Source organism: Parus major, chromosome 6 (genome assembly GCF_001522545.3).
Source record: "Parus major isolate Abel chromosome 6, Parus_major1.1, whole genome shotgun sequence".
NCBI lineage: Eukaryota > Metazoa > Chordata > Aves > Passeriformes > Paridae > Parus > Parus major.
The window spans coordinates 1,715,066-1,728,670 of NC_031775.1; the positions used below are offsets into that span (position 1 = coordinate 1,715,066).

A 13,605-nucleotide genomic window follows, 5' to 3' on the forward strand; every position below is an offset into this window, starting at 1 on the left:
AGATGGCGGCTCGTGAGGTGCCTGAGGCGTTGGCTGGAGGTTCCTGTAACAGGCCCAGGCATCGCCCTGACCTGCCGCCTCCTCTCCTCCGTGTTTGTTTAAAATAAACCCCCTGCAGCCACACTTAGGAATCTGTCGGGTCTGCGAGCCCCGGCTGGCATCGTTTCAGCGCAAATCGTCGCACTTCCCTTGCGAGGAGGGTGCTGAGCCTTGAGGGTTTGCTGAGGGAGGTGTTGCTGCGTGTAGCATAGCAAAAATAAAAGTTTGTTTTATGCAGGCATTTTTATTCATGGCCCGTGAGCCCCCAGCCTCCTGTGAGCCGCTGTTTGCTGTGTTACAGTAACCTTGAGCACTCTTGGGAAGCTTACAAGGGATGGAGGAACAGGACAAAGGGAACGGCTTCCTGCTAACAGAGGTTGGGTGGGTTATTGGGAAGAAATTATTCCCTGTGAGCCCCTGAGAAGGGGCACAGGGTGTCCAGAGAAGCTGTGGCTGCCCCTGGATCCCTGGAAATGTCCCAGGCCAGGATGGACAGGGCTTGGAGCCACCTGGAATAGTGGAAGGTGTCCCTGCCCATGGCAAGGGGTGGAATAAGATAAGCTTTAAGGCTTTAAAACCCCATTTTCTCCACAAAACACTCGAATGTTTCCTAAGGGCGCTGTCTGTGTACTCTACAGAGCCTGCAGAAGTGTACTAAATACGATAACAGAAATGAATTAAATGGGCAGGATCATTTGGAAGTGCTTATAAGTATTTGGAGGAACAGCAAGTGCTGTCACTGATAAGGGCCAAGTGACACCTTTTTTATATCAGAGAGGGACATGGTGAGTTTTAAGTCCCGTGTCATGACAAACCCAGTACCTCTTAAAAACAAGGCTGAGACGAGAGCATACAAGAAGCAGCTGGAATTGTGCTGCACAGGCAGATGGATCCTCAGGCATCCCCAGTTTAAGTCAAATACAGTGTTTCAAAAGGCACAAGCACGTCTGGAGTGATGTGGAAAGCAGCTGCTGCAAGTTAGGCACGGCGTGGCTCCGTGCAGGATGCGGTGCTGGAACTGGCAGTCCTGCAACCTTCCAGGTTTTATGAGGCAGCAGAGCTCCTGTGTTTGTGCTCCTGGAAACATGGGGGAAGAAAAGGAAAGAAACCCCGCCTTTTATGACCCTGAGGAGCAGGACAAGCGCCAGGGCAGCTAAAGGCTAGTGAATTCAGGCCAGCAACCTGTACCTTGTTATTTTTGTGCATGCTCTGGATTAATCCCCAGGGGAATTCTGAGGGGCTGGAACGGGGGTTACCTTCAGTTTTGGGGTGTGACAGCTCTGTGCCCATCCCCACGGTGGGCACAGGCAGCTCTCCCACACACACAGAGCAGCCTGGACGCTCTGGAGCAGTGGAGGCGGCTTCATCCTGCCCCTCACTGCCTTCATCCATCCTCGGAGACGCGTCACCGCTGGCTCTGCAGCCTGGGGAACTCCGAGACACCCTTCCTAACTCAGGCTCTGCTCTTTGTCCTCCCAGGCTGGGCCGGGGTGCAATGGCAGCCTCCTCCTCATCCTCCTCGGCCGGTGGAGTCAGTGGCAGTTCCGTGACAGGGTCAGGGTTCAGCGTCTCGGACCTGGCGCCACCCCGGAAAGCTCTCTTCACTTATCCCAAAGGAGCCGGGGAGATGCTGGAAGGTGATTGCTCCTGCTCTTCTCCTTCCCCGCTCCTCCTCCAAGCTGCTGAACTTCACACCCCACTGGCAAAAGCTGGAGGTAGAAAGGAAGCACCAGGGCTTGGTTGATCCCGGCTTTCCCACCAGTTGTTCATGAGGAAGTGATTTTTCTGGCAGTCACCTGCTTTTTAGCTCCATGACAACACTTCAGACCAGGAAGCATCTACCTGAAAGGGAACATGACTGTGTTAATTGCTCATTGTTAGCTAATCCTTTGATGTCAGGCAGGGATTACTGCGAGGATAGCTGAGACAGGAGTATTTTTCTTGGCAGAAGTAGTAATTTTCATGGTTTGGGTTGGATTTGACCGGGTTAGTCCAGGAGGCAGCTTGTCTCCCTGCCAGCGTGTGTCTGGGTTTGTGGGGATTGAGGAAGGAGAAGCCCAGCAAGCCCTGGGCGAGGGAGGAAGGGCAGGTCCTCTGGGTGACAGGGTTAAATCAGAGTCTGTCTGCTCCCCTTGAACTTCCCTTGTCACTGTGGGATGGCTGGGAGCGACACTGGAGTGTCCCTATGGGGCAGCTGGGAACTGATGGCTGCGCCGTTGAAGGGTTGTTTTTATTACATATTAGAGCCCATATGCCAGGCTATTGAAGTAATTATGACTAAAGGTTTGCTCACAGAACTTAACGAGCCCTCAAAACAAATTAAAGTAATGAAGCACTTTGTGTTACCAAATAGACAGGCAGCTGTTCCTCCTGACAGCCACTCGGCAGGACAGACAGGGAGCTGGAGGAGAGAATCCAACATTTAGGTTGGAAAAGGCCTCCAAGACCATTGAGTCCATCCTGTGACCGATCCCCACCTTATCAACAGCACCAGAGCACTGAGTGCCACGTCCAGTTGTTCCTTGCACACCTCCAGGGACAGTGACTCCACCACCTCCCTGGACAGCCCCTTCCAATATTTTTCCGTGAAAAAATTATTGCTGATGTCTCCACGATGCATTTGGGGCAGCACTTGTGAGAGGAAGCTCTGAGCACGGTGAAATTCCAGCTCTTCCCTGGGGTTCAGCTTTGGATTAGATTTTTCCAGAGTTTTGCCTTTGAAACTGCTCTCCACATTGTTCTGGCACAGAGCTTTAAATGGATTGTCCTTTGGGCTGTCCTCTTTACCAGGAACACAGCAGTTTCTGGGTGACAGGAAGAACCAAACACTGTCCCTGCTGCAGGAAGCTCTAGCTTGGCTTTTTAATTTCTGACACCCATTCTTTCATCAGGCAGCTACCAGTGCCTGTGCAGTTTCCTCTTCAGAAATTCACACTGACTGCCTGATTTTTATTGCTACTTTAACTATCTCACTTATTTCTAAATTAACCCATAGATATTTGGGGGTTTTTTAGAAGGAGGCAGTATAAACTATGTCAGTGCTTGGTACATGATTAGCCATGTTTTCCAGATTGCTTTATTTCTGAGTCACTTGTGTGATCAATTACTGACTTGGATACACATTATTTGAAACTCTGTGTAGGGTTATGGTCTGAGCCCGTGGGAAATCCTAAAGCATTCTAAGGACACAAGCGTCTGAGCCCTGGGGGAATCAGAGACTTCCATAACATTACCTGACTTCTCCTTAGTTTAACTTCTATTTAAAATGGACTAAAATTGCTTCTCAGAGGGGATGTAACAAAATTCCACCTAGGATCAGGAGCCAGCCAAAGCCCTGTGCAGAGTCACAGGGGCTGCACTCAGCACTGGGGAAAGTGTCGGAACAAGGCAAGGGGAACCCGCACCTCAAACTGAAAAATAGGAGGTCAGGGGCACTGAAGGCTGCTCAGCCTCAAACTCTGGGGTTCAGCCATCTCCTTTTTCTGTTTACAGATGGCTCTGAGAGGTTCCTCTGTGAGTCTGTGTTCAGCTTTCAGGTTGCATCGACGTTAAAGCAAGTGAAGCACGGTAAGTGCCGAGCACCGGCCACGTGTGGCTTGGGGAAGGTGGTGGGAGCAAAGCCTGAGCTGCTCTCGGGTGCCAGCCACAAGAAAGCAGAGTGAATGCTAAGTCAGGCCACCACTGAGTCCTTTTGCAAGCCCTATGCAAAGCACTGGGAGCCCACAGAGGCTGGGTGGGAACAGGCTGTGCCTCCCGAAGCTTGTTTTTCCATGGCTGTGTGGCAGCGCAAGGTGAGGCCAGAGGAGGAGGAGGTTCTGGGCAGGAAACGCCCACGCTCTGATCTGGGCCCAGTGCTGACTGTCTCTCTGGCCTGGGGCAGAGAGACGCTCCATTCCACCTTTGTTTCTCTGCTGAGCCCTTGTGGCCCTGGCAGGGTCAAGTGAGGTTTCCCGAGGCACTCGGGAGGGAGGTGGCCACGCGTGGCGTGGCGTGGCGTGGCGTGACAGGGCTGAGTCCACTCCCTGCCTCCCCAGGGAACAGCCTGACATCCTGTTTGAACCTCTGCTTCCCTGCCGGGCCCTTTGCCCTCACCCAGGTGCCTGTGACCCAGCAATGGGCTTGGCTGTGTCACAGCTTTGGTTCTCACAGAGCCCAGCAGCAGATCCTGTCTGCTGCTTGAGGGTCACATCCTTTCTGGTCCCCGCCTCTTGTCAGCCAGAATGGTACTTCCACCTGTTGTCTCTGAGCGGAGAGGTTTCCTGTCCTACTCCGGTTGTTGGGGCGTGCAGCAGCTTGCAAGGCCCTGATCCTGTATTTCTGCACCAGAAAGCAAAGCTGAGCTCCAGAGCTATTGTTTCCACAGCTCTGCTGTGGCTGTAGCTACCAGGGGCTGCTACACAGCCTGGCACCCCGATAAACACTAGCCTTTGGAACTGTGGAGCACCTCCCTGTTTTCTCCCTATAAGAAAGGTGAAGGGCTTAAAAAAAAAAAAGAAAAAGATTGAGGTCATCAATTTTTGGCTTGTTTGTTTGACAGTTCCCAAAAGGGTGCAGGAGGTGGAGTGAGAACAGTCCCTCTTAAAAGCACCCACTGCTGCAGTCAGCATAAATCACACACAGTTTATGTTGAGTCTCTTGCTAGCCCTGGGCCGTGTCTCCAGGAGGCTGCAGTGAGCTTACAGCACTGTTAAGACTTCCAGCAGAGCTGGGAGAAGGGATATTCCCATCTCTGCACCACTGCAGCACATTTAACTGCAAATGTGTGCCCAACACACGACTGGTTATAAATAAACCTGAGAGGAAGATGCTGTCTGGGGACCTTCCTCTCATTAGCAGGCTCTGGTTGCAGAGCCTCTCTGCCACACTCATCCAGGTCCTCCTCCAAGGACCTTTGTCAAAGTCACAGTTCCTCCTGCTGCACCCAGCTCTACCGTGGGCTGACCAAGCCCTCTCTGAACTTCTCTGTTCTTCTGCACTATAAATATTTATGCTTTATGAAATGAGCTTCATCCTGTTTTCACCCCCATACACTAATGGGCCTGATGTTTCCCTGTTAGGACTTGAATGTACATGGCACGGGCAGGGATGGGTAAACACACACTGGGGCAGAAAAGCCTGTCCCTGCTTTCTCCTCGCTGTTTGCACAGAGTGGGTTTGGATTCAAATGGGCTCCGTGGGTTTTATTCTGCCCTGCTCCCCACTGACAGCTGGGAATTTGCATGTAATTGAAAGGTTTAATTGCACTGCCATTGCAAACCGCAGTTACCTTTGAACTCCTCGCAGATCAACAAGTCGCAAGGATGGAAAAACTTGCCGGTCTGGTGGAAGAGCTGGAGGCAGATGAGTGGAGGTACAAGCCAATAGAGCAGCTCCTGGGATTCACTCCCTCCTCAGGCTGAGCGTGTCTGGATCGCTGCTGTCAGGGAGCAGAAGAAAAACATTCCCTGGCCTGGCTTCAAAACACCCCCCATTTATCAGATGCTGACAGCTTCATCGGCCAGGATGGGGCTTTGGGTTTTTTTGAGAGTGGGGATCCCCCGTAAAGCTGCCAATAAATGGAAATGAGGGGATTCTGTAGGTCCTTACAGGCTGGCAGGGCTTGGATTCTGTAACTTGGAAGGCAGGATCAGCTGTACAGCCCTCGGAGAATCTCGTATCGTTTACAGAGGAGGGCACACGGACAGTGTGGCTGTGGGGAGGGCGACCCCGTAACTCAGCCCAGGTTCCCGCTGGAGCGCAGCCGGAGCGCTGGGTGAGCGGGGAAACCCTCTGGAGCAAACGCCAGAAGCACTCCTCAGCCCCAGCTGTCGTTCTGGGGGACGGACACAAACTGTCCTGGGGTCAGGTGAGGGGCCAAGCGGTGTCACCTCCTCCAGCAGTGCCTCGGCCATTGCCCAAGCCATTCCCTTTTCATCGCCCTTTCTCTGATAGCACTGGTGGGACACTGCTCTGTCTTTAATACCCTGAAACTTTGTTCTCTTTGTTCTGTGTTAGATTTCTGACAATAAAATAATTCTTTCTCTGAAACTCTTTATCTGGTCTGTTGAAACAATCAGCTGTTGGGGGGTTACGGAGGTTTAGCAAAGCTCAGAGGCAGATCGACTGTCACAATGGTAGACTGAAGTTCAATGAGAGAGGAACCAAGTGGCTTGACTTAAGTCAGATTTTAATCCTGGTTTAACTCAGCCAGAGGAGAAGACCCCGGCTTAAAACCATCCATTTAAATAATCTTGTTTTTTGGTTGTACTTCACTTCTGTTCTTGGAGGGGAACTGGATTTCCATGTTCTGGTGTAACCGTTTCAACATGTTGATTTTCCATGGATGAGAGCCTTCGCCCCATGGCTCTGTTGGCCAGCAGGGGGTAGGAGCAAGGCACCGTCTGCAAGCAGTTATTTGATTTACTGCTCCAGATGCATAATTTTTCCATTTCCAACATCTTACTTACGAGATGATTGTATATTTTACTATTTCAGCCCAGCCACATCTGCATTGAAACAGATTAACTGGGATCCGTTCCCATTTTAGATCACCAGCAATTAGCTAAAACTGAGGGGGGGAAGTTATACAGCCACCTTCTGTGTTTGTTGCTGTTAATAAATCAGTTCCAGTGCCAGAGTCAGCTCTGGGCAATCCGGAGCCCCACGCTGCCGGAGCCGCAGGTGAAGCGCAATTCCAGCCCCGTGGAAATTCACCGCGCGGCTGCCGGAGCGGCGCAGGGCCGTTCTCACACAGGGCTGCAGCTCAGCTGAGACTGTCCCACGCTGGCTGCCCCGGCCCCGGCCCCAGCCCGGAAAACCTCCTCCCCAGCCTTGGAGGGCTGCCAGGCCCTGCTCTGCGGGGGCCTCCTGCACAGTCAGCGGCTCCGCGGCCAGGAGCGCTCCAAACGTGACGGCAGGCGGGATTCAAACTCCATCCCAGATGGGAAAGAAGGGAGCGCTTCAGCCCTCCGCTTTTTTGTTTGCTTGGTGGCATCTATTTTTAATCCCGCTTACTCCGGACACCTAAATCTACCTCGGCCAAGCCTGCCGAAAATCCTCACCTCGTATCGTCGTGGGGTTTGGGAATGGAGCGGCAGATTCCCCCCCAAACCCCCTCACTCACACCCGGTCCCTCCCGACTCCCTGACCCAGCACAATGGGACACAGAAAGAGCTTTTCCTTTTCACTGCTCAACTTGGGAAACTTTTCCACCCTGCCAGCCCTCCTGGGATGCCAGAGGCTCGGTGCCTGCAGCTCTGCCCAGGGGATGCAGTGCCCAAGCATTGCCCAGACTTCCCCGTCCAGATCCAAAACACGGCGGGGCTGAGATTTATCCCCCTCGCCCTCCTCCCATTCCTTGTTTTCCAGCAGTTCCTTGTGCTGGGACAGAGCAGGAGCAGGGAACGTCCCCAGCTCTGTGCTGTACATGGTGTGTTTGTATGTGTGCCCAGCACCAAAATAGACACATGTGTGAGAGCCATTGAGAGGAAGTGAAAAGTTCACCCTGTACAGTACTACAAATGCAAAAACATGTTGTTGGCCGTTCCCTCCTCCCGCTCAGTAAACACTTTATGTAAGGCAGGGAGGACTGGAGGCATCCGTATGGGCAAAAACCTTCCACGCTCCCCCTCCTCCAAACCCAGCTTTTCCCTGGCAGCTGGAAAATTCCCAAGCCAACCTAGAATTTGCTTTGCAGATCAGCGGGGCTGTGCCAGCGGTGGGTATTTCTCCTTGGGGGTGTGGAAGCACCGCGTCCCCGCCGCCCCGGGGGTCCCGGGAGCTCGGGGGCCGCTCGGAGCCTGCAGCTGGAGCGCAGGGGGGGAGGGAGCCCGGCAGCTGCCAGAAAAAAAGTTGATGCGGGGAGGGGAGGGAAAATGAAAAAAAGAGCCGAACAAAGAGCCTCGTTCAGGGCTGCTGGTTGGTTTTCCTGTGGGTGCTCGCAGCAGAACGTTATGTACCGGCACAAGGCTCGCTCACACCTCCCCTCCCCGGCTCCTCTCGCCGCTGGCCGCGGCCCCATCGCCGGCCACGGCGCCAAGGCACGCGCTCGCCTGGCTGCCCGGGCAGGCCGCCCGCCGGGAAGGGCCTCTCCCAACAGCGAGGATGCAGCAGTGCGGGGCAGCACCCCCAGAAACACCCTCTGCCATCTCTTCCCCCAGAAGCACCCGAGGGGGGATGAGTTTCACGGCCCGCACCCTGCGAACGGCACGGCGCCGACCCCAGCACTCGAGCCGGCGCTCGGCATCTCAGCTGCCAAAACCTGTCCACCGCCCTCCTGGATGCACGTTCCTCGTTCCTCCGCCCGGCTCCTGCAGCTGCTTGTCCCAGGGCCGAGAGACGGGCCCGGAAGGTTTGGCTGTGGCACAGACCTGCCCGGCCAGCAGCACGCCGGGACCTGCCACCGCGTCCCACGCAGCCAAAAGCTCACCTGTCGGAGCTGGCCACGGGCTCGGAAGATGCAGGGTCACCCCTCGTGTGCCTGTCACCCCCAGCCACAACCTGGTGGGTGTGAAGGACACCCACCCCACCAGGCACAGTTAAAACCCTGGCCTCAGCCCCTCTGTTACTTGGACACAGAGGATCTCACCGGTGTCTGTGCCAAAACAGTGTGTAACTTTACCTAAGAGCAACTTTTTGGGCCACAGAGCTGTTGGGGAAAAAAAAAATCTCATGCAGTCGAGGACTCCTCCATAGCAGTAGCCCATGGGGCAGGAATTTGCTCCCCACCCTAAACGGGGCACAGTTTGCAGTCGACGTGAGCCAGGGCACTCGCTGAGCCCCTCGGTACATCTCCACCCTTCCTCCTCCTCCTCTTCCTCCTCCTTCTTCTCAGCCCCTCCCCCTGCAGCCTGCAAAAGCGCTGAGCTCAGCACATCCCGGGCAGGGGCCCAGCCAAGGACCCTCCCCAGTGCCAGCCGCTCCCCCTCCCTGGCTCCTGCTTAACCCTTTGTAAAGCCGGGCTGGAAACCAGAAGGATCGAGTCAATCTCATCACAGACGGGGACAGGCACAGCTGGCTGGGAACAGGCTGTCCAGAAAGCCTCAATCTCTGTCTGCTCTCCCAGAAAGGACAGCAGGTCAGGGGGAAAACCACGTTGCTCATCCACAGAAACCACGCTGGGTTTACTGCCAGCAGCAGGACCAGGGGAGGGGAAGTGCAGGGATTACCAACACTGTAGCTAAAACTTTACTTTCCAGCCCAAAACCATTCCTGGAGGCCCTGCTGCAGAGGAGTGGCCTGGATCTCAGTTTCTTTTGGGAAGCAGAAAGAGCTGCCAGCCCCACATTGCCTCCCCTCCCAGCTGGATTATTTTATTGTGTGGATCAAAAACTACATTTCCCCACTAAAACTTGCCATCACACCAGAGCTGCTTGCTCCGCTGCCTACCAGGAGATGTTATGGCAAAGAAAGAAAAATATTTATGCTTGGCTCCAGAATTCCAGCTTATTTTTAGCAAGGCGCCTTCCCTGTGGTCCTTTACCTCTTTTTTGTTTATTTGCTGCCCTCCCCCTGTTTTGACCCCCCCAAAGCAGCAGATTCTCATCTATTTTCAGCTTCACCCAGCCGACGTTCCTACCAATGGCTTGGTGGCTGTGGGGAGAAATAACCCACCAGGTACATTTTGTGAAAAACAGGATCCCAAGCACCATCCAGCTGAGTGTGCAAATATTGGGGTATATTTTTAACAGCTGGGGTTGGGGGATTGTTCATTTTTCATCCCAAAAAGCCGAGGAGTGGCTCTGCAAGCCGCAGGCGCAAGCCAGGACTTGTTCCCAACTCCCCACACATCTCCTCCGCTCCCTGGGATGCTTCCCCAGCACGGACTCCCACTCCCAAAATGCGGATGGGTCCAAGCTCTGACCCCTAAAAAGCAGCCAGAGCTGCTGGAGGGGTGCGCAGACCCTCTGCCCCCCTTTGGCTGGGAGGTCGCAGGCGGTGGGTGCGGGACCCTCGCTCCTGCCTGCCCTGCGCTCTGCACCGTGTTTTTATCGCCGGGCTCTTATCAATCTCGGCTCGGGAAGGACAGAAGCCAAGATAGATCCCGGGCTGGCTTCAGAGCGTGCTCAGCCCCTCCGATAAAGCGGCAGGCAGCGCAGCGGGAGGATAAACAAAGCCCTTTATCTGCAGTTGGGCTCCTTGCGCTCCTCAGGCTCTGCCTTTGGGAAGGTCACGTCCGCGGGCACCGGCGGGGGACGCGCTGCCAGGGCCGGGGGCTCGCCCGTGGCCCGTCCCGCTTTTAGGGAACACCAGGGGAAGCAGAGGGATGTAACCCCCAGCCTGGCACTGAGCAAAACCCCATCCCAGGCTGTCCGTGCCCTGCCCCGCACGCCTTGGTCATGCACGACTTTCACTCCACCATCCCTTCCCGGTGACGGAACCGGGACAGGGCCGGCGAACGGGACACCGGCATCGCGGAGAGTGGGCTCCCGCTTTGGTTCGTCCCTGGAGCGGGGCAGCAGGAGCCGGCAGTGCCGGTGCCAGCACGCAAACATCCCCCGGATCAAGCCCTAATCCTCAGGGAACCCTCACTGGTTTCCCGGCCCAGGGAGGGTGCGGGGACACGGCGGGTGTCCCCTTCCCCACCGGACCGTGACGCGTGTGCCCGAGCGGTGCGCTGGTCCCGGGGGTACGGGGGTGATCCCGGGTGCTGGGGGGGTGTCCGGGGGTGCTGTCCGGGCCCGGGGGGTGCGGGGTCCCCGGAGCCCGGCCCGGCCCTGACGCAACCCCGGGTCCCGTTTGCAGCGCCCGGGGCCGCGGCCTGAGCGGGAGGGGGCGTGGCCCGGGGAGGGGGCGTGGCCTCACCGCTGTCACCGGGCAGGAGAGACGCCGCGGACGTGCCCCGCGCTCCCATTGGCGGACGCGGGGAGAGGGGCGTGGCCCGCCGTGCCGTGCCTATATAAGGGTGGGGCGCGGGTGGTGCGGGCAGAGCAGCGGCGGAGCCGGGGCCGTGCGTGTTCTCCCGTATCCAGATCCATGCCCGGGCTGTGGGAGCGGCTGGCGGGCGGCGAGCGGGGCCGCCTGGAGACCTCCGACTGCGAGTCTCTGGGCAGCGCCTCCGGCTCGGAGGGAGGTGAGTGCGGGTCCCCTCAAGGGCTGGAAGAGGGATGAGGGGTCTCCTGGGGGGGAGGAGGTGGCGGTGGTGCTGCGCCAAGCCCCTGTTAACACCCCCGAAACCCGGGATCGGTGTCTCCCACACCCACGGGACCCCTGGCGCTGACCTGCCTCTGTCTCCTCCTCAGATGCCGAGTACGCCGAGGGGGTCTCCCTGCCGGACATGGACCTGCTGCACGACCCCGAGGACGAGCTGCTGTGCGCCAACCTGCTGGACATGGTGCAGGCCGCGCTGGGCCGGGCCCCGCTGGGCGCCAAGCGCTGCTCCCGGCTCCTGATGCCGGCCCAGCTGCAGGAGCAGGTGCGGACGGAGCTGCTGCGCCTGGCGTGCAGCGAACCCTGCGGGCTGCGCGGGGCCCTCCTGGACCTGTGCGTGGAGCACGGCAAGGCCTGCCACGACGTGGGGCACATCGCCGCCGACCCCGGTGTGGTGCCCACCTTCCAGCTCACCCTGGTGCTCCGGCTGGACTCCCGCCTCTGGCCCAAGATCCAGGGACTCTTCGCCTCGGGGCCGGCCTTCGCGCCGCTGAAGCTGAGCACGGGCTTCAGGGTGATGAAGAAGAAGCTGTACAGCTCCGAGCAGCTGCTGATCGAGGAGTGCTGATGGGCCGGGCCGGAGGAGCCACTTCCCAAGTGCTTTGGAAGAGCCGGGCAGAGCGTGGCGGCCCCTGGCAGCCGCTGTAGTTTAGGTTAGGCTGGAGTAGGGCTGTAGGTGGAAGTAGTTCGGGCACGCCGAGGTCCCCGCGGGGACCTGCCCGTGCCGGGACGTCCCTGGCGTGGAGCAGCCGGGAGCCGGGCGGAGGTCGCTTCACGCCGTCGGTGATTGCGGGATGATCCCGGCGACCGCGCTCCCGGAGGCGGCAGCGGGGCTGCTGGAGGGGTGCTGGTCTCCTGATGGCAGATCAATCGTGGGGGGCTCTTTTTTTTTGTAAACCAGGATTGTAATCAATGGGGTCTCAGTGGGAGGGGGCGTCTGGATGAAAGGCAAAGCCCAGCGCCGGCTGCCGGGGTCTGGAATTGTGTCCTTGATCACGAGAGCGGTGGGAGAGGGGCGCCGGGGGGGCCGGAGGGCAGGACCCCCGGCCCTGCCACGCTGGGGGGGCACTTCGTTGGTTACAGTTTTACACTCACTTGATGTTCAAGTGCGAGAATTCCTATGCAATCGTGTCGGGTGGTTTTTTTACTTTTCTAATAAAACTTTGTCTTGATTGATGATAAGCCGCCGTCTGCCTGTTGTCACCTCTGCTCGGGGGAGGGGGATGATGCAACCACTGGTTAGAGAATTCCCTGCTGGGCACCCTCGGGAAGCCTTTCCCTGGCAGGGCAGCCCCTGCGGTGGGAGCTGGATGTTTTTTGGGAATGGGGGTGAATCCCACTGCGCCCACTCCTAATGGGAGCCACGGGGCAGTGACTCAGGGGGGCTGAGTCAGGACCCCCCGAGCCAGCCCCGGGCTCGCTCGTGGCCAGCGAGGAGCCCCCAACACCCAGCCAGGGTGGGGAATTTGGGCAGAAACCCAGGAGAACGGGCTCGAAGTGGGATTGAGCAGGAGGAGGGTCACAGCTGCTGGGGGGGAGCACACCCCAGCCCCAAACACACTCCGCGACGCTGAGGCCAATTACCCAAACCTGCAATTAGAAGCCTGGGGGAAGAGGCTTTCACTCAAGGATAATTGAGCTGCTTGGCAAACGAGGAGCCCGTGGAAGGTGTGGGGGGATAAAACCAGCCTGAAAAACCATTTCCATTCACATGTGAGCTTGTTCTGGCTCAGCCTAGGGTTGTTTGATTTCTTTATTATTTTTTAATACCCCTGTGGACAGACAAACAGTGACTTTTTGATGAGGATTTTCACCACAAAAACCTTGCTTTCTGACACGAGTGACCCATAACTGGAGTGTTGGGAGCAGAGATTGCTTCCCTGGTGTAAATACCAGCTTGGAGCAGTCAGGGCAACAAGCAGTGCTGGAGATTTACCTTTACACACACACACGTTGTGCACAGAGGAGGGATTTCCCCTCAAATTTTGGGGTCCTGGAGCATTTCTCAAAGGATCACGTGCTACAGCACCCCCCTTTCACATGAGGGGCATCCCCTGTGGGCTCATCCAGCACAAACCCATCCCTGGAGGGACTGAGAGGGGTGGAAAGGGAGCTCCAAAGCCCGAGTTCCTTGGCCAGGATGGAAGTGACGCGTTGATCCCAGGGCACAGCAGGAGATTTACGGCAGCAGCTCAGCTGGGGCTGTGCCCTCAGCCCTGCTGAGGCATCCTCAGTCTGGGAGTGGTATTTATAGCTCCAGAAAGACGTGGATTTTTAAATACCGAGCTCCTAAGGGGGTGGCCCTGTCTGTGCTGCCAGCCTGACCCCTGCTCATCCCCCACCAGCCACTCTCAGGGAAGGTGATTGGCTCTGTATCCCATTTTTTAAAAAATTAATCATGCCAATAAAAACCCCAGCAAAACTCCCAAAAGCCAACAC

The 13,605-nt window shown here is 56.8% G+C and overlaps 2 protein-coding genes across 2 annotated transcripts; both read left to right on the forward strand.

Annotated features, from left to right (window-relative positions):
* Positions 1 to 558: 558 nt before the first annotated feature.
* Positions 559 to 6,066, forward strand: ANAPC16 (anaphase promoting complex subunit 16). The gene is made up of 3 exons (XM_015633384.3): positions 559 to 1,676; positions 3,532 to 3,606; positions 5,323 to 6,066. Exons 1-3 carry the CDS (start codon positions 1,244 to 1,246, stop codon positions 5,436 to 5,438), a joined length of 624 nt encoding a protein of 207 aa, XP_015488870.1. The 5' UTR covers positions 559 to 1,243; the 3' UTR covers positions 5,439 to 6,066.
* A 4,867-nt stretch (positions 6,067 to 10,933) lies between these two features.
* DDIT4 (DNA damage inducible transcript 4) lies at positions 10,934 to 12,348 on the forward strand. The gene is made up of 2 exons (XM_015633385.2): positions 10,934 to 11,089; positions 11,259 to 12,348. Exons 1-2 carry the CDS (start codon positions 10,993 to 10,995, stop codon positions 11,732 to 11,734), a joined length of 573 nt encoding a protein of 190 aa, XP_015488871.1. The 5' UTR covers positions 10,934 to 10,992; the 3' UTR covers positions 11,735 to 12,348.
* Positions 12,349 to 13,605: the final 1,257 nt, after the last annotated feature.

What these genes read in the sequence shown, in the direction of transcription:
- DDIT4 (XM_015633385.2), top strand. Translation starts at nt 10,993, where the DNA reads ATGCCCGGGCTGTGGGAGCGGCTGGCGGGCGGCGAGCGGGGCCGCCTG. An exon ending in CGCCTCCGGCTCGGAGGGAG is followed by an intron (nt 11,090 to 11,258) that starts GTGAGTGCGGGT and finishes TCTCCTCCTCAG; the next exon opens with ATGCCGAGTACGCCGAGGGG.
- ANAPC16 (XM_015633384.3), top strand. Translation starts at nt 1,244, where the DNA reads ATGCTCTGGATTAATCCCCAGGGGAATTCTGAGGGGCTGGAACGGGGG. An exon ending in AGCCGGGGAGATGCTGGAAG is followed by an intron (nt 1,677 to 3,531) that starts GTGATTGCTCCT and finishes TTCTGTTTACAG; the next exon opens with ATGGCTCTGAGAGGTTCCTC. An exon ending in GTTAAAGCAAGTGAAGCACG is followed by an intron (nt 3,607 to 5,322) that starts GTAAGTGCCGAG and finishes AACTCCTCGCAG; the next exon opens with ATCAACAAGTCGCAAGGATG.